Source organism: Manduca sexta, chromosome 6, assembly GCF_014839805.1.
Source record: "Manduca sexta isolate Smith_Timp_Sample1 chromosome 6, JHU_Msex_v1.0, whole genome shotgun sequence".
Taxonomy (NCBI): Eukaryota; Metazoa; Arthropoda; class Insecta; order Lepidoptera; family Sphingidae; genus Manduca; species Manduca sexta.
Window position 1 is genome coordinate 1,968,307 of NC_051120.1, and position 19,453 is coordinate 1,987,759.

Sequence of the window (19,453 nt, forward strand, 5' to 3'; positions counted from 1 at the left end):
AGTTTATTTAAAGGCAGCTTTAACTCTTTAACAGAGCTGCTATTGAGCAATAATGATTTACGTAAAATGCAAATTCAATAACATGTGTGACAGATTTAATACTAGATTCAGGAAAATAAAAAAAATATAATAGTCGTCTATATTATTCTTATTTTTAATGCTATTATTTCTTTAATTACATTTGATGTAGTTTACTAGCTGCTTACTACCTTCTAATATCTAATATTAAGTATATATTACACTTCGTTTTTTTCTCTTTGAATAATTTATGTTTTAATACCTAACCCGCAGAGGCTAAATAGTTTAAAACAATATAATTATTTAACTTAGTCGTCGTCATTTTAATGAATGGGTTTGATTATAATTAACGAAATGTCTCAATAGTATCAAAGAAAACAACAATTTCTGTCGGTCACTTTATGAATAAAATATTTTTTATATTTTCTTATCATTGTGAATTTTGGTTTGCATAATATCAGCGCGTAGAATTTTGAAAAACATCATGATTATACAATAATCGAGTCCATAATAAAATACGCATTCACTTTCACCAATATTTTCAAAACTTTATGCTTGTTAAATCACAAAGGGGTTCGATTCAAGTCTTCTGCCTTTAATTGTATAAAAAATCGTGACTACTTTTTTAGTTTTTTTGTTCGAACAACTCTGTAGGTATCCCCGATCAGGCGGTCGGCTTGGTCACCGTTCTTTCGCTATAAATACAAGTAATTCTTGTCAGTCTGTACATTGCCACACAGACCGCAGAGTCAAGGGGTCCAAAACACCCCCGCGACCTAAACCGTTACAAATTCAAATATTAGCGAAAGTATTGGAAGGTTAGAATTAATTTAATTTAAGTGTTTGGTGTTTGAAATATTTTTTATAATTTTAAATATTTTCTATAAAATTTTACTGCCATAAAAGTGTTACATGGTGCAGTTTTGAATCATTATATTAATTCTGTTTTTAAAATTGATGTCATTTAAAATTTTGATGTGTTTTAATTAATTTTAAAATATATTTAATTAATTTTTAAATTAATTTTATTTGTAAAGTGCTAATCAGTCCACCGCACGTGTCGTTTCAGTTCGACAATAGTCACCATGAAGATCACCAGGACCTTGTTATTGTGCATCTGTAAGTTTTATACTTCAATATTCTTAAAAGCGCATTTTTGGCTTCAAATGTTTTCCCTATGTATTCAATGAAAGCATAAGTAACATTTTAGTTAGTTAAAAAAGGCTGAGATACCTTTTTGAGACTCGTCCAAATGTATTTAATTTAATAAAATATAAGCAAATGCTGAAAAAAACCGATTTCATATTTGCAATATATTTAAAAACGATATATATTATTTGATACTTATATATTTTTGGCTAAGGGTTGTAGCTTACGTGATTAATATTTTAGTTTTTAATATATTATGTAAACTTAGAAACAATTTTTGCCACAGGCCACCACATAAGACATGTTAAGAATTTGTTGGAAAGATAGAGGATTACTTTTCTTAATATAAGTAATAAAACCATAAACAAATACTTATTCTTTTCGAAAATAAATGTTTCTTAATAAAAAAATTCCCAATGAAGTAAATTTTTCTTACGGTTTTTCAAACTAATTGGGTACGACTTATGAGAACAGATTATTATTAAAGAGCATGTAATTGAAACATAACGCATTTACACAACGTTACCCGACAGAAATGCAAATAAAAAAAAACAATCGGAAGCGATCGATCACGCGAATCAACGCATCGGTGTGCGTTAGATCATATTTATACGTAATAAAAATATTCAAGTGCGTGTTTTTCCCATTTCTAATTTCTTTACATTTTTATTAAATATTTTTTACGTCACATCTTAACATGTAATTACAGGAAATATATTTTTCCGCTTCATACAATCAACACTTTAATCAAACTTTTTTTTATTAAACTGCGAAATACTTTGAAATTGTCTTAAACATCGGTACATAAAAAAATATTCTATTTTAAAATCAGCTAACATCATTTACCAAATCAGGGTAACTCAGTTACGGACAATCTAGTTTAACAATTGATTGTATCGGTTTTTTATTTTATCACCCAAAGCCAACTAGTGTTTATAATTGGTGCATTATTATTTGAATAGAAATACAGTTTTTTAACTAGGTGTTTCAATAAACTAAATCTTGACGCAAGTCCCAAATGCAATGGGGCAAAAAATTTCAAGTTCAATGAAAATACCTGGACGATATCTTCTAACCTCATATTTTTTCAGGCACCCTCACCCTTGCCGCAGCAGCCCCGACACCAGCCAGGGATAGCATCCAGCACGCTGAGTACGAGTACGACTACGACAACTCACAACAGGGACAAGCCCAAGATCCCCAGGAGTCAGCCAGCCACTACGACGCTTACATCCAAGACGTGCAGGCAGCGGCGTCTGGCGGCGGCGGTGGTGCTAAAAAAGGCTTCAGTCAGGGCAGTGGGTTGAGAACCATCGCTGTCGGATCAGCCAATCAGGCGAAGACTGCTCTAGGCAATCAAGCCGCTGCAGCGTACCAAGCTGCTTACGTAGCTAAGAATACCCTTGCCCAGTCAGCCGCCCAGGCCAGTGCCACAGCGCAGGCAGCGCTTGCCGGTAAACAAGTCATCCTGTCTGGATTGGAACAGCAAGTGAGAGATGCCAAGGTTGGACTTCAGGGTGAGGAGATGCAGCTGCAACAGGCGAAGAGAGCCGCTCAGGCTGCCGCCCAGGCCGCGCAACAAGCTATGCACCAGGTGAGTGGAATTCCGAACGCAATTTTTGGGATTATCAGAATCGTAACTATGACGCGCAATGGAAAAGCGGGTTGTTTTAAGATCATTTCATTTTTTTTATCAGGCACGTCATATTTAGTGTAAGAGTAAATAGATTCATCGTATTGGCGTGTGTAAATCACAAAAACTAGCTGTAAAAAGTAACCACTGGCTTGGCCAAAAAACTATGGAAATACAAATGAAATTCCAACATGTACTCTCACGTTCGTACACAAATCAATATGAGTATTAAGGTCAATGAATCGAGTTTAAAAGCGTGACAGTCACGCGTTCGTCATTGTCACTCAAAAAGCATTTGGTGTTTTACAAAAAGAACTATGCATTAATTTTATCAGTCCTTGTTCCTTATTTCTTCATTGCGTAAAAAATTAGGCCGTATCTCCAAATACCTAAATGAATGACAATTAAGTCGGCAATGATCTCATTAGTTTTAACCATAGTTTTTATTAATACAATCATTTTTGCAATGTAACTGAAACTGCTGTAAAACACGCAACAACAAAAAAAGTAAAAGAACGAGCGCCAAGAAAAACATGTTGCGTAAATCTGTGAAGTAAGATCTTAGTGTATTTTTTTTTTAATAGAAAGACAGGAAAACTAATTTACGTAATTTCTTTCAACCAAACTGAAGTGTAAAAATATTACATGATAATTTATAATTTAAAAGAAATGAGCAAATGTGCTTTAGATAATAATATTTAAATGTGACCGTTAGGTACAAAACAAAACGCATCTCTAAAAATTTTAAAATGGAATTATCTGTTAACAAACCAAGTATCGTATTTTTATTTTAAATTATCATAAAACATTGTAATGAGCAATCACTAATTTTACGACACTAAAGACAATCCGATTAGCACGTGCAAATTAATCTCGAAATTGATTTGGGACGTTTGTTCGCATACACTACGCGTAAATGACAATACTAGCAACGTCTTCCGTTTTTTATTCGTTCGATTTAATTCTTGATTAAAAATGAATGTGTAGATATGCGTACAGAATACTTTTTACTTTTTTAATTTGTTAGGGCGTGGCTGGTAACTTTTTAAGTATCATTGAGGCAATGGCATTCTTGTCATGATATAAATCGATAAAATAACAATATTTTTGATTGCAATAAAAATTATAATTACTTAACTTATAAAAACCTTGAAACATAAACGGAATGTGTTACCCAATTTGCACGTTGAAACTGTCACCGTGTTTAATTGAAAATTATAGCACAATGAGTCAAATTTATTGCATTATTGCGGTTTGTGACGTTATTGGTTTTCGCAAGTTTATTTTTGAGGAATTTTTGGCGGTATCATTTTATATGTTGAGCGTGTTGTTTTTGGAGGAAATTTATTATGCATTTTAAGCTGATTGATTTAATAAGGTTCACTATTATACAAAAGAAAGTGTTTTGCGTACATATAAGAATAACTCGACTCGATTAGACATCCATTATATTTTATACATATAATATGTCTTTAGAGCATGTAATATAAATTATGTGTTAGGTGTTTATGAAAAAGTTGTCAAAACCCGTCATAAAATACTTCGCGAAAACTTTGGACATAAGTACTTACCTGTTTTAACAGAAAAAAGTTTTCCTTGAAATATTGGCACAAAATGGTTTGGTTTTAATACCAAACAATTTTTTTAATTGATTAAAATGTTATTTTCTATTTTTTATTAAAGTAACGCCTTACAATGAGGACGCATCGAAGCAGACGTCTGGGACGATATAGTCGTATGCATAGGACAAAGCTTCACCAGAATGGAAAAGCAAAACTAATTGCTATAAAATAATATGACAAGGTTTCCAAATGCCACCCAACCAAACAGAAAGTTGACAAAATGTTAAGTAAAACTCATTAAACGTCTAAATACGTGATACAATTAGTATTGTACAAGAAACCTCGAACTTGGACAGTTCGTAATCGATTACCAACTATGGTGTTTTGTAACTTGAAACTCCGAAACGATACTTGCGACAGAAACGAACAGTTAAGAAAGACGTTACATTTACCAATTTGCTACTAATGTCGAAATGAAATCAATAAAAAAAAAACTCATTAATTTTTTAACACCGAACGACGAAGGAAAATCATTTATCTAGGTCGCAAACGAATTCTTTTATCGTAAAGCTGGATAATTAAAAACGTACGCCGTGTGTTGAAATGCAATCAAACGTTCTATGTATAAAGCATTAGTTGTTGTAAAAGGGTGTAAGAAAGCAAAGAAGTAGCTAATTGAAGATTTCAAACGCCATTACGGTCAACGAAATTTCTGGAAAAAATCGGTAGTCAACTGTTTCGCTCTGGCATTGCTTATCACGATTGGCAATGATGTGGCATCTTTCGGAGTAAGTCCTAGGTCAAATGTATACAGAGAAAAGAGTTAATAAAAAAAATTTGGGCTATTGCCAATTGGTCAATATCTACATTATCCGTTTAGTCTTGATTACCTTTCTTCTCTATGATGCCAAGCTCTTAGCTTCGACTTAGTTTTATTTAGTGTGATTGTCAAGGTGATTATATGAAAAGAATATAGTTTACATTTTATATTTTCCCCCTGGAAACAAAGCATGGGTAGCTTTTATATTGAAATATCTAGTTTACACTTTCTTCTATAAAGTTATGGTTGAAAAAATATGTTTACAATATACAGCTTTAAATGTTGATGATATTTGTTACACATCAAATTTCATTAGTTGCCAAACTGTCCATTATTCACACCAGTTCTTGTGATCGTCACGCCCCAATTTCCTGCATTGTTTGACTATCGGTAGTTTGGAAACATACTCTGATATAACGATTCCTTATTGTGAAGAAGATTGAAATTTACGACAAGGTCATAAGGTGACGGTTTCGATTACACTATGAAGCTTACGTATACAGTTTTTTAGATAGCAATTAATTTACCTAACTTACCAACCCGCACTAGGCCAGCGTGCGAGCGGACTAGGGTCCACTAGGGTGCGTGGACTAAGGCCTAATCCCCATAGAGGAGGCCCGTGCCCAGCAGCGGGACAGTAATTAATACAGGGCTGATATTATTAATTAACTTACACCTTACTGTGTTGCCTCTTGACCTCAATTATTTTTTCGTAATTAGTAACCACAATTGATAGGTTTTAACTTTGTTAAAATCAGTGTGGTGAAAGATGCCTGAAGGTAGATAGGTACTAAATACTTAAAGCATTAGACTACCGACTGCACACCATGGCATTCAACGGTATAAAAAATAGATCAGCTTTTAACTATGACTTCATTATTAGGTATTATAATACACATAATAAATTTATATACGCGGCTGACTTTCCTCCTAAAGATAAATTCGACTTGGTATTTTTTAAATTAGTAAGCCAGTATGTAAATTTAAGTGATTGATGATTTATAACTGCCTCAGTGGCATAGCTGTACTGTATGTGCGACACGGTAGTGCTCTGAGGTCCTGTTCGAATCCCGGGTCGGGCAAAGTGATATTTGGGTTTTTCTGCTCAGTCCAGCCCGGAGTCTGGAATTTGTGAACGATATGGCGATAGGCTCGCCCACTATCACGCTTAGCGAAAAGTGGGGGCCTTGGTTGCGCCTCTGTATAATTGCGTGATGTGCATGTGTATAAATTTATGTATATGAAATTTATCTAACCACAAGTGAAGGTGAAAGGGAATCTGTAACTTGATATGACACCTTCTATGCCCTCGCGTTTTCTTCTGGTTAAGTTTTCACGGTCAAGTGTAACCGGATAGGTTAAACCGCAATTGGTGTAATTTCTAGGCAGTAAAAGTTGTGGTTGAATAATGTAATACATTAATATAAAGGTTTCATTTCTACGGGGCATAGACTTAGAACAGTTGAAGGTTTAAGAGTTTGCCTTAAGTTTGATAATAGGTTCTAGGTTTATGTTGTCATTCAGTTACTGCCATCTTACTTATATTGTCGCGTGACTTATCCAAGCTACGTTTCAAATTAAAATTCCCTATCTAACTTGTTTTCTCTTCAAAACAGGTGAACGTAATCCAAGCGGCTTTGAACGCGGCGCAAGCCACATCAGAGAACGCAAACGAAGCCGCATCGCAAGCCGCAGGAGAGCTCGGAGCACAGACCGCCATGGTGGGCGCTGCTAGACAGAGACTGCATACCCTCCAGGAGCAGCTGCATGGAGTCAGAATTGACTTCGAGGCTACCCAGGCTGCTGCCAGGAAGGCTCAGGTAAGAAAAAGTTTCATCGGTATATGATAGATGAAATATACCCGCTCATTAATGGGGAATTTCATGATTAATTGTTTTTAAAGTCTAACTGAAAGTTGCAATTGCTTTCCAGACTTGTTTGAGTTCTTATAGGTAGTTGGGTTACTAAACTAGTGGAATGAGAAATTGTATGTCTGGCAATTTTAATTAGGATTTAGGTAATATTTGCTGTAAAGTGACAATAGTAAAGCTAAATGTTTTAGCACCTATGAAGGTTTACGTTATATTCTATAGGTTATATTTTGTAATCTTTTATGGAGTTACTAAAAGTACTCTTTTCTAAAACAGGAAGCAAAGAAGAACTCAATGGTGTACGTTATAGAAGACATAAAGATGTCATTGATCTTCTGAACAATACACACTCGGCACTTAATGTTATTTATTACAATAAACACTAACCTAAACTTTCTGTTTTTTCTTCAGCATTTCTGTTCTTACTCTATTATTTCTTTAACTTATTTCATTACTTCCGAAATTTCATACATATTTATCTACAAGTAAAATTATCTATCATCTTATTTCTTTCTCATACTTTTACTAATAAACAAGATTAGTAGGAATTTTACTTTATGGTAGGCGTTGCACCGTCTCTTAATCAGCAGTGTCAACTTTGATTATCTCACCACTGGATACTCTGATCATCAATTGAATAGTAGCAATAAACAACTGTGTAATTCCATAGGCTGCTGCTCAACAAGCCCAGGCCAACGCGGCCGAGGCGGCGGCAAAGGCAGCGGCTGCAGGACTCAGCGCCAACAAGCATCAAGACTCTTCCCATGAAGGTACGGCTTACGAGGAGTACAAAGTATCGCCAAGCAAGGAGCAGGACAGCCAGGAGTATTATAACCTATCGTCGGACTTCCAACACCAGTAGCTTTAAGGTTTTAGGCGATTCGTCTTGAGTTCTGTTCGTTTTTGAACGCTGGATGTTGGTGGATGATTCGGCGCATTGGAATTTTAAACAAAATGAATATTGCAAAAAATATTATCTTCAAATTTTGATAAAAAATTAAAATCATCCATTAATGACAGTTCATAAACGTCCAGACATATCTTCAAGTTTATAATAGAACACAAAATAAAATATTCCAAATAAAATTATTTATTGGAACCATTTGGAATATTTCGTAGTGCTTTCTATTGGAAACTTTAAGTCTTAGTTTATGTAAATAATTTAGATAGTGATAGAATCAAAAGTGCTTGTGATATTTTTTTACTTTTATATGAATTGAGAGCTAATTTATATATTAACAGCTTCGAACTGCTTTCAGTTTTGTTCTTGTATAACCATTTAGTTATACTGCAAAAATGTCTGCAAGTACAGCGAGCAAGCACCTCGTAACATAACATGCAACGAGAACACGCAACAGCCGTAGAAGTTTCGAACGTAAACTGCATTTTTAAACACTGGGGTTAATTTTTTTATATGTTTCTCTCATTTCCATAAGTAATTTTAAGCATCTCATATAATTCTTTATTATTCTTTTTTTTCATAGCATCATTCATAATATCTTCATTTTTCGTTTGTTTCTGTCATGTCCTTTCAATAATTTATCATTCGCACTCTTTATATCGAAATCATTTAATTTCTTATTGTTTTTTTTAGTTCATCATATGTTTTTCATTTAACTTTGATTTATTTCTTTGTATTTAACATCATAACTTTAACAAAATCTCTTCAACATTACCCAAAAGGTTTAATAATACAGTTTAGGCAACGTTGCACGTTGCGTTGCGTGCTATGTTACTGCAACAGTTACTAACAACATTTAAGTGCGATGTCATACACCAAAGTGGCAAAGTGGATTGAAACCAACAATGTTGTGAAAATAAAATATTGTTGTTATTACATTTTTTATTTTTATATGATTGTGACGAGACTTGACTGATGTCCTGATGACTGTTGACTTTGACATCTCACTTATTGACTGACTAACAAACCTTTTTGCCTTTTCAGCTTGCAAACAAAAAAAAATAATAGTTACTTAAATAAAGTAGTGTTTGACAAACTTATCTACATACATTTAATATTTATTAACTAATTATTTGGGTACCTTTACTAAAACACAGTTGTTTTGACTGTTTTTATGAAAATCAAGGGGGTATCTACTTTTCGTGCTAAAAATTTAAGAGATTAAGTACCTACATGTGTGAGAGTCCTATATGTGGTCAAATGACTCTTAATTTTTCAACTCAAAATTTAAAAGTAGTGTTAATAGCAAAGAAGTATAGACCAATAAGTAGACATTTAGAATAGTATTTAGTACGCTGTTTTAGATTTTAGAACAAAACGAGTAGCTAGAACTCGTAGTTAATTGCTTTTGGTAGATACAGATCTTAAGGAAGCGGAATGGGAAGGAAGGATGCCATTCGATGGAGGCATGTAAGCCCGAAATAGGTTCGTACTTTCATTAAAACGATGTGAAATGCTTTACAATGATCATAACTAATAAATAACTACCTAATGATCTATTTGCGACTTTAATAGCTCTTTGAATACCTTTTCGAAACAAAAATTGCGTCCTTCTAGTCGAAATCCTGAATTTGCGCTGGGAATCTATATTATTATTATAGTATATTCATTTAATACTAAAAATGTTATGCTATTATAAGTATTTTATTTATACGACTCTATATTATATAATTCATTAATTGTCTATTCTATGCCTAATGCATAACGCAGACGCTGTCAACTTGTTGCCGTAGTGGTAAATTGATTGCTTGTAAACAGCAAGATTATTTTGCTCTAAGTCCATACAACAGTTTTATGTTCAAGTATATTTGGTAGATGATTTTAAGGATTTGTGCGAAACTAACATGCTCACAATAAGCAAAGCTCTATTAAACAATATAGACATTTTGATTTCTTATGTTTACGCGAATGTTAGACATTGAAATTAAACTTATTTTCGGATTTTATCGTGGTTTTTTGTATTTTATTTTTTCCCGACGTTTCGAAGACTTTGCAGCCTTCATGGTCACGGGGGGGATTGTCCCCGATAGAATCCGAAAATAAGTTTAATTTCAATATAGACATTTGTTTTAACGGGCCCGGTAAAATTGCATTGCATTTGATGGCACACGGAGCGGGGTTCATATAGAATTTTTTTGTTTCCTTAATGATTTTACAAATTGTATGTGTCATTTTACAAAACTGGTACAAACTAGTTACAATCTTAGAATTACTACTATGGCAGCCGACATGTGTGGTTCGCTCAGGGTGTCAAGGGGGAGAGAGTTTCCGCTATTAGAAACGTAGGTCGTTCTTCTGTTCAGATAGAATGTCGACTGACGAGAAATGACTACTCCCGACAGTTGATACACATACCTATGCCGGCATGAATTATAAAAAATATGAGGTGGGGGTAAGACCCATAAATATCCATGCAGCTTTAGTTATTAGTAAATTCTTAATAATAAGTGCATAATAAGTAGGTACATATAATCTTCAAATATAATAAAAGTATAACAGTCTGACTGTACATTATAGATATTATACGTAGGCTGTCTGTACATTGTAGATATTGAAGAAAAATTCATATGGGGTTATTATTAAAGCAACAGAACCTAAAACGACAGAAAGTAAATTTTTTTTAGACTTTTGTATATCTGTATGTATGTAGGTAGGTACACGCATTTCGCAAAAACTACTACATGGGACTTTCTCCCGAAAAAACGTTTTTACACAAAAATTTTTGACCAAATATAAGTAGTAAATTAAAATATTAGGTAATATTTTTGATGAAGAAGGAAGAAAAAAAAGAGGCGGGTGATGATTTCGTTAAAAAAATTAAATCAACCATATTGGGCTACATCATTTAAAAAAATTAAGATTGAGTAAGATTTCTATGAATTTTATTAGTGAAGTAAAACTAGTACGTTCGTTACATAGTATTTCACAGACAGAACAAAAAAACCGACTCTAATGACAAAGTCATGAGAACTTTTTCCTTTTTATATATAACCGAACACAAAAGCCATTACAATCACTGAAACCATAACTTTATTTTACTTAGGTGCACGTTCTTTCCCCCAGTAGAAGTAAAACTATGTACTTTTCAACAATAAAAAAGAAGCTAACCTACGTATTTACTGATTCAGTAGTTAGTGATTGTAGTAATTAACAACTGATAATATCCCTTAATATCTCAAATGTATCGAAATTCATTGGGCTGTCTATGTATTGACTTTTAAGTGATTTAACAATACACCAAAATCATCAGTAGTAATATTATGTGTAGATTCCACTAAAAAGATGAAAATCTCCTCAAAGTAGGTATAATTGTCGCTCTAGATCTTCTTCCTGCATCGCAGACAGAATCTAAGATGATTCGTTAAGCGCGCTCTTTCCCTTTTCAGAGGGACCTGCGCCGGTGAAGCGTCTTCCGCATCAGCCCAGCGCCAAATTATCTGAAGGCCAATTTGACGAGGATATCACTAAACTGTCACAGGCATCCCAAAATGAGCTGTCAGAATCACCCCAGTCAAAACTATCTGAACTCTCAGAATCACCACAGCCAGAGCTGTCTGAACTCTTCGAGTCACCTCAGTCAGAAATCTCAGAATCACCACAGTCAGAGCTGTCTGAAATCTCAGAATCACCTAAGTCAGAACTGTTAGAATCTCCCCACTCTGAACTGTCAGATTTGTCTCAGACTAAAAAGTCAGACTCAATCCAAACTCAAAAGCCTGAAGCGCCTAAACCTCTGGTTCTAGACCTTGCCCCACATACGCAGACTTATCAACACAATTCCGATTCTGAAGAGAATTCTGGAGAATCAGTTCCTGGTGATGAATATGAGCTTATTGAGCCACAGTCAAAACCTGAAGCGAAAGCGCAATTACAAGAGGCTAATTCCTCGGAAAAATCTGATGATTCCTACGATGATTTCAATAGTCTATTTGGGAACGATGGTTCATATGGCTATTTTACCGGATGGTAGCAAATGAAAAATAAGAATCATACATTAATCTTTAAGGTAGGATACTTAATATTCTAAATTTCCTACTACATACATGAATTCATTCAGTTACTTAGTATCTGAATATTCATTCATATCTCAATATTCATTAATATCTCATACGTTAATCATAGGAATAATAGGTGCTATATCTGCGAAATAGATTCTAGTTATTACTTATAAGTACATCATTTTATAATTTATTTGCATAATTACAGAAGCACCAAAGAAACCACAAGCGAAACCCAGAGCAAAGGCAAGGGCACAGGCAGAGGAGGAAGAAGAAGAAGAAGAAGAGGATTGCGAAGAAGAGTAATATAGCCGTCAAGAATGTATAATGCCATTTTAGTTTCGCCTTGTTTTTAGTTTATTGTGTTATCTATTTTTAAGTTATAATAAAGAAAAGCTATAAAATGTTTATGTTATCATTCTTCACAAACGTATTATTAAAGTCAAGTTAATTGTTTTCGTTCCATTGCGTGCAATTTCTTTTATAGCATCTATTTATTTTTGTTTAGTTTTGAGTTATACTGTGATATAAATATAAAAAGAATATATATTATGTGGATTTTAAATGTAAAATTGATCAACAAATGGTGCATATTATTAAAGATGAAGTATAATTTAATATTTTTTATTGCTGTCAAATAAATTATTTTTAATATATGTGTGAAACGAAATGCCTTTTCATACGCGTGTTTACGAGTAACACATGTAATAGTAATTTTATTATTTTTAATAAATAAATATGGCCGTAAAGAAAAAGAAGCATGTGTCGAAGAAAAACAAAAAGGACTGGCGAAAGCACTGTGATATTACTGATGTCGAGGAGTTCTTGGAAGAACAGCGGTTGGACGAAAGATTAGGGTGAGGTTATGTTGTCATACAATATCGTAAATATTTAGGTATTTTTCCACTTTAAAATCATATGATACAAATTGCAACCTAAAACGAATGTTTAAATTATACAAACTATTGTATAGAAAGTAAAAATATAAGTATTTTATAATTGTGAGTGGTTTATTTTCATAACTTGTCTCATGTTTATACTATTGTAAAATTATGCAAGATATAATCTTAAACCATATAAATATATTATATATCGACTTTTTCTTTAATTCTCAGTTCTATATTCTATATTCTATTTAAGTTAAATACTTACTGATCAACAGTTTTAGTTCATAAAGTTGTTAACATTTCGAAAAATTAAAAGGTGAAATACTTACCTGTACTAGGTCATCATTGGTTAAGTGTAAAGGGTGTCAATTAACCTAGTCTATGCTATTAGGACTTGCTACAATTTCTAATGACAGGCCTATTGTTAGGAAATGTAGCAAAGCCTATTAGCAACATATATGAATTAAACTGTGCTACTGAAAATAAATGAATGATATCATTGTGTATAGTACAATACTGTGTAACTTTTATGTATTAATCTAATCCATTGAAGTTACCAATATAGAGCTTGTTGAGGAGGCAGAGCTCTAGCTTGAGGATTCTTGATTTTAAATTAAACTCCAAAAATGACAATATGTTGGTAATATAGAGCATCATTAGTACATAATACACATCTGAATACTTAGATGGTAGTAGTAACAAATTTGTGAATGTACTATGTTAATAAAGGCATACATCACTTTTATGCTCACACAACCGTATAACGGCAAATAGCTGTACATGTGTGTGTGTCCATACATTTGGCTTTTTTCACCACTTATGCAGTATTTACCAATGTTAGTTATTTTGCGTTACCCTAGACTATATTATTCTATGAATCATGTATAATTTAGTCACTTTCTTATTGTATCTAAAATATGTTACAGTAAATTTGAGACCAAACCAGACAGTGAGTTGTTTGTGGTGGACACTGGTGGTGATTTAAAGGATGAAGAGAAACCACTCTCAGCAAAGCAAAAGAAAAGAGCCAAACTTACAGAAGTACCCAAGTGCTTTGAAATATTGTTACCGTCTTCTAAGGTAAGACTTATTGAATAATAGAGTTAATATGCTGATAAGTTTTTAATAATTAACATCTGTTACTTGATTCTGGTATGATTTATACTTTTATAAGCTGAAGAGTTTTTTTTGAATCCATTAATTTCCAGAAATACTGCTTCAAATTGAAAAAATCTTAATATTGGAAGTCCATTTATTGAGGAAGGCTTTAGGCATCAATTAGAAATGTTGCATTAACAGGGAAAATGTCAGAGCCGCTGTTGCGTGTGTTGCTTAAATGGTTAAATTTACTCACAACAAACATGTATGATGGAATTATTTCTCTTAAAGAATTCTAAATCCAAGGCCCCCACTGCATCTGTCGCTGTCTGAACCAGGGATGTTATGGATATGAAATTTCTGATATGGATACGGTTATGGATATAGGAATAAAAATATATCGGTTTCGGATACGGTTACGGATATAAATTTATTTTGGATTATCCGTTAGTTCGGATAGTTTCGGTTACGGATATTAGATTAAAGTAAAATAAAAATACTATGTAATAAAGTACATACAATTACTAACTATCATTCGTCGTCATCGTCGATTATTAACTATCGATGAACTAATTGGGGGACATGGGTGTTCGGAAAACCTCTATGTTTTAATTTGAGATGAAGTTTCAGTACAATAGTCCCACCTCCTCTCTGTTAAAAGTTTTTGTCACACTGTTTACATTTTGCTAAATTACCTTCAACTTGATCAAGAAATGACAAACTAAAATACATACTTTGGTTGCATTTTGTCCTTATAAATCAAATTTATATGTAACACACCACTATTCCTTCACTTTATCAAATAAGTACCTACTCCTAAATAAAAAAAAAACTATTTATGAATGAGGTTATATTTTGACTAAAAATTACAAACAAACTACATATACAAGATGGCATGTGAGCGGTGAAACAGAAACCTGTCGAAACATATTATCCTTAACTTATCAGAATTTTTTTTAATGGATACGGTTACGGTTATGGATATATTTTTATTCGGGATATCCGATAGTTTCGGTTATGGTTATGAAGCTCCATAACATCCCTGGTCTGAATACAATAAATTCCAATGACTCAGATTTCAATGAAGTTTGCTATGTAAATACTTTGAAACCCTAGGAAGGAATAAGTCACTTAAAATAAATAAAACTAAGACAATTTATAACATAAGAAGTATCAGCTATAACTAACATTTTATTTGTGCTGAAGTTTAAAAAAAATTTGAGTATTTTTTGAAGATTGCTTGAGGATACATGATGCATGTATGCTAATAATGTATGACTAAACACATCATTCCTGATTTTAACTTACAATAAACTGAAAATTATTTCACCTGATTACAGGTACCAGATCCAAACAAAAAAAGAAATCATGTGAACCCAGTGGGTTCTAAACCCACAGCACTTAGCAAATTAACAGAAAAGCGTAGATTAGAGAAAGGAGTTTATCAGAAGAAGATAGAAGATGCCAGGAAGAACAGAAGATTGGCTGTGCAGAAAAAGAGGAAAGCCAAGCAAATCAGACAGACATTTGATTTGGACCTTTGGGGTAAAGATAGTAAGTATAGTGATTTTTTTTTAATAAAATTTTGGTATATTTTTAAATAACATTTTTTTTAACAGTTACACACATAGTCCTGTCATCGATCCATTCATACATAAAAGTTTATTTTAAAGTATGCTTCATCACTAAAGAACAATCATAAGCAATGTTTTTTTTTATTATTATTTCATCAAATTCCATGACAATAAAGACTTGTCATATACCAAACTGTGGATGAAGGCATGATTAAATACCAATAGTCATAATATTAACATATTATTGTCCATAAAGTAATACCTAAAATACTTTTCTTCACAGTGCCAAAATCAAAGACCATCCCATCAGTTCTAGAAGAAGAGTTTGTCTCCTCTGAAGCTAAGTTGCACAATGTGCTGCCGGACCAGCGGCTTCGGGCCAAGCCGCCGCTGCCGAAAACTGTGGTTACCAGGGCGGCTGTGGAGACTCCTCACCCTGGAGTCAGTTATAACCCTACCTTCCAGGTGAGTGTATCCGCAATAAATAGGTGACTGGTGATACCTTGTTTAAATAATTATTGTAAATTTTATGCACACTAAAATTTTCATGCATATCTGTAAATGTTACCTTAGTTTAAACTGAGCATTAAGATAATGTGTGAGGTGTGGAAGTGTTATTTGAATAAATAAATAAATTACGTCCTAAGAATATATATACTTAGTTTGGTCTTGTCTGGGTCTTTCTAACCCAAATTGCATACCTATAAAATGAAAAAAAAAAGACCAAATGCATGATGCACATGATAGAATTAAAAAAAGTGTTACATCACAACAGTGCTGTGGGATAGTGGCAGATAGGAGAAAACAACTTGAAAGAAATACAAATGTTTATTTCCTCAACAGTTACACTGCAGAGTTTGAAATCCTGGATCGATACTTTTTATTAAGAATACATGTTGTAAACGGTATCCCATTCCCACAGGAACATCAAGAGCTGCTCCAGAATGTGGTGCAGCACGAGCAGAAGATGATGAAGCGCGAGGCGCACCTTAACCGCGTCACCACCAAGATGTTCAAGAGGGTCACTGCACAGGAGAAGGAGGTCCGTACCAACCTATTGTTTATAGTCATATCTCATAAGATTCAAAGGAAAAATAACAAAAATTCATAATATTTTGGAATTGGTTTTTACGACAAGTAAACAATGTAGTTATGAAATAATTGAATAAATTTGGATGAAGGATTTTTGTATGAAATATGAAATTTATGACTTGTGTGTGTGTGTGTGTTTTTTTTACATTAATCGGCCTTGAGTTTGTAAGCAGATCAATGTGCAAAAATTTACTAAAAACTATTATAATATTCCAGAACCAATGGAAAGAAGAAATGAGCGAGGGTCTCCCCAAACCCCACAACCCGGCAGACGAACCTGCCTCTGACACGGACAACGAGTACAAGGCCATCAACCCGCCCGTCAAGAACAAGAAGAAAGATCACAAGGCGCGTAGGAAACAGCGCGAGAGAATAGAAGAGAGGGAGAGACTAAAACGGGAGAAGATTAATAAGAAGAAGATTACTGATATTTACAGGTGAAAATGCGTTTTTTATTCAAATATAATATGATAAGAGGGCTAATGATGTCACATGATGGTAAAGGACAAAAACAGTAACCTATACCTACCACATGATTTTTTAATTACAGCAACTGAGTGGAACTACCTCGTCACTTTGGTAAATTAGTTTCATAAAACCAAGTAATTTAGTAGTTGACTACTATTTTAAAAATATTTATTTATCAAAAATAAATTTCACCCTAAATCTAATGAAAAATAATTTTATTTGTTTATACACTTTTTATACAGATAAGTATAGGCGGACTTAATGCCAGATGCATTTACATTGTAGTGAACGTACAAATTTGTTTGGCTATAGAAAACATATTACAGTGGTAATTAACCAGATGGACTCTAGCATATGATCTGTTTTGTGCGTCATAATATGTGACGATCGGCTGTGTAAGCAGACGCCTCTGGTACAATTTCGGCACCAAAGAACATATTTGTGCACAAATTATATTGGGTCTGGGTGTTGTAAGACCGGAAGTTCGTAGCTCGCTATTTACCGACACAAAACCTTGTACTAATGTAGGACAGACTATGTTTATGACTATTAGTCATGGTATTCCATATGACATTCCCAAAAATATATTGTTTATTTTTATCATTAACAGGCTTCGTAAACTAGAAACATCAATAACGAAGCGTGAGAAGAAACAGCAAGAACTTCGAGCCAAGCGTGCGATCAAACACGCAGAGGAGGCCGCCACCGCCGCGCCCGCGCTCAACGCACACAAGGCGCCGCTCAAGGAGCCAGACTTCGTGGAACCCACACAGCTCAGCGGGGACCTGCTGCATATAAACCCTAAAAGTAAGTGGCCAAATTAAATATATCCTATTTTTAATTGTATACATAACACCATCCATAACATCACGCATTTATCCCCGAAGGGGTATGCAGAGGCGCAACTAGGGCACCCACTTTTCGCAAAGTATGTTCCGTCCCATGATGTGATAGGGGGCGAGCCTATCGCCATATCGGGCACAAATTCCAGATTCGGGGCTGATACTGAGCAGAAAAACCCAAATATCACTTTGCCCGACCCGGGATTCGAACCCAGGACCTCAGAGCGCTATTGTACCGGACATGCAATACAACTACGCCACCGAGGCAGCATTTAATTGTAGGCTGGCAGAAGAACAAACAGACATCATTTTGACGACCGTGAAGTAACACGACCTTTTTTAAATTGATTGATTTTATATTTATACTACACTAGTGAAGGATGATTGTTCAATGGAAAGTGAATGTGTTTTAAAATAAATAGAGTAATCATGTTAGTTAAGAAGTATTAAACGTATTATCTAGACCAGGGTTGGCCAACCGGTCAATCGACAACAAGTCCAGTCGATCGTGGCAAAGCAAAAATATAAATACGTAGAACAGACCGCGCAACATACCTAATCACTAACTGCTGCACGCATCTTCTTGTATAATTTTTTATTCAAAATAATAATAAATTGTGTACTTAACTATGTTGTTTCATTTAAGATTTCAAGATGTATGTAGCTTCGTAGATCGCACAGAGTATTATCAATGTAAAGTAGATCTTGGGTCTTACCAAGTTGGCCACCCCTGATCTAGACTGTTTGATCCTACTACTCTGAATTTATCATTAATACCAGTTTATAAAAAATTTAACAATTATGACATTTAATTCCAGCGAACTTACTCCGCGATCGCTTCGAATCCCTCCAACGTCGTGGGGCCCTCGCCGCCTCCAAGATCATGATGAAGAAGAAACGCAAGCTCAAGAGCTACTTCAAGCCTGGTCATAAAGTCACTGACCAGGAAATAGAGAAATACATCAACAAGGCTCAGGCGCAGAAAATAGGGGTGTCACATTAGGTTTGGGTAATAAAGATGTTTGAAAGAATTGGGGTTTTATTTAATGGTGAATCATGAAACCCTCCTAGCCGAATTTCGGTCACGGCGGCCAATATTAACGGAGTTCCACCCGCGCAGGCGATATTATTGTGCCAAGTGTGTGCACAATATGTAGGTACACTCTTTTCCTTCACTCTCAGTCAGGTGAGACGGTAATCCGACATGACCGGAGAGAGATCAGACGTAGGACCAACGGTGCTACTTGTTTTCCAAGGCACGGAGGTATGACATGCTTTACTTTCTGAATCCAAGCAGTGAATAAGTAATTTTTAAGATAGGAAAAAAACCCAGTCACAATTATTTTTGGGACCCAGGATTTGAACCCAGCACCTCAAGAAGTTAGTAGTACTCGTACCTCGTACTCATTACGATTAAGTCACTATGACTAATGTCAATGTAATGTAATCATTAGTACCATTAGGTACTAGATATTATGTG

General features: G+C 34.2%; 2 protein-coding genes across 2 annotated transcripts; both read left to right on the forward strand.

Annotated features, from left to right (window-relative positions):
- Positions 1 to 747: 747 nt before the first annotated feature.
- LOC115440941 (tol-Pal system protein TolA) lies at positions 748 to 8,542 on the forward strand. The gene is made up of 5 exons (XM_030165466.2): positions 748 to 836; positions 1,088 to 1,137; positions 2,259 to 2,761; positions 6,799 to 7,002; positions 7,724 to 8,542. The coding sequence occupies exons 2-5, from the start codon at positions 1,104 to 1,106 to the stop codon at positions 7,913 to 7,915; spliced, it is 933 nt and encodes a 310-aa protein (XP_030021326.2). The 5' UTR covers positions 748 to 836; positions 1,088 to 1,103; the 3' UTR covers positions 7,916 to 8,542.
- Positions 8,543 to 12,642: 4,100 nt separating this feature from the next.
- On the forward strand, positions 12,643 to 19,004 carry LOC115440940 (ribosome biogenesis protein NOP53). The gene is made up of 8 exons (XM_030165465.2): positions 12,643 to 12,869; positions 13,826 to 13,979; positions 15,338 to 15,551; positions 15,855 to 16,036; positions 16,494 to 16,613; positions 16,880 to 17,100; positions 17,742 to 17,938; positions 18,792 to 19,004. Exons 1-8 carry the CDS (start codon positions 12,751 to 12,753, stop codon positions 18,974 to 18,976), a joined length of 1,392 nt encoding a protein of 463 aa, XP_030021325.2. The 5' UTR covers positions 12,643 to 12,750; the 3' UTR covers positions 18,977 to 19,004.
- The last annotated feature ends 449 nt before the right edge of the window (positions 19,005 to 19,453 follow it).

Coding starts and splice junctions, on each gene's coding strand:
- LOC115440940 (XM_030165465.2), top strand. CDS start 12,751: ATGGCCGTAAAGAAAAAGAAGCATGTGTCGAAGAAAAACAAAAAGGAC. Junction 12,870..13,825: donor CGGTTGGACGAAAGATTAGG/GTGAGGTTATGT, acceptor AATATGTTACAG/TAAATTTGAGACCAAACCAG. Junction 13,980..15,337: donor TATTGTTACCGTCTTCTAAG/GTAAGACTTATT, acceptor ACCTGATTACAG/GTACCAGATCCAAACAAAAA.
- LOC115440941 (XM_030165466.2), top strand. CDS start 1,104: ATGAAGATCACCAGGACCTTGTTATTGTGCATCT. Junction 1,138..2,258: donor GACCTTGTTATTGTGCATCT/GTAAGTTTTATA, acceptor ATATTTTTTCAG/GCACCCTCACCCTTGCCGCA. Junction 2,762..6,798: donor CGCAACAAGCTATGCACCAG/GTGAGTGGAATT, acceptor TCTTCAAAACAG/GTGAACGTAATCCAAGCGGC.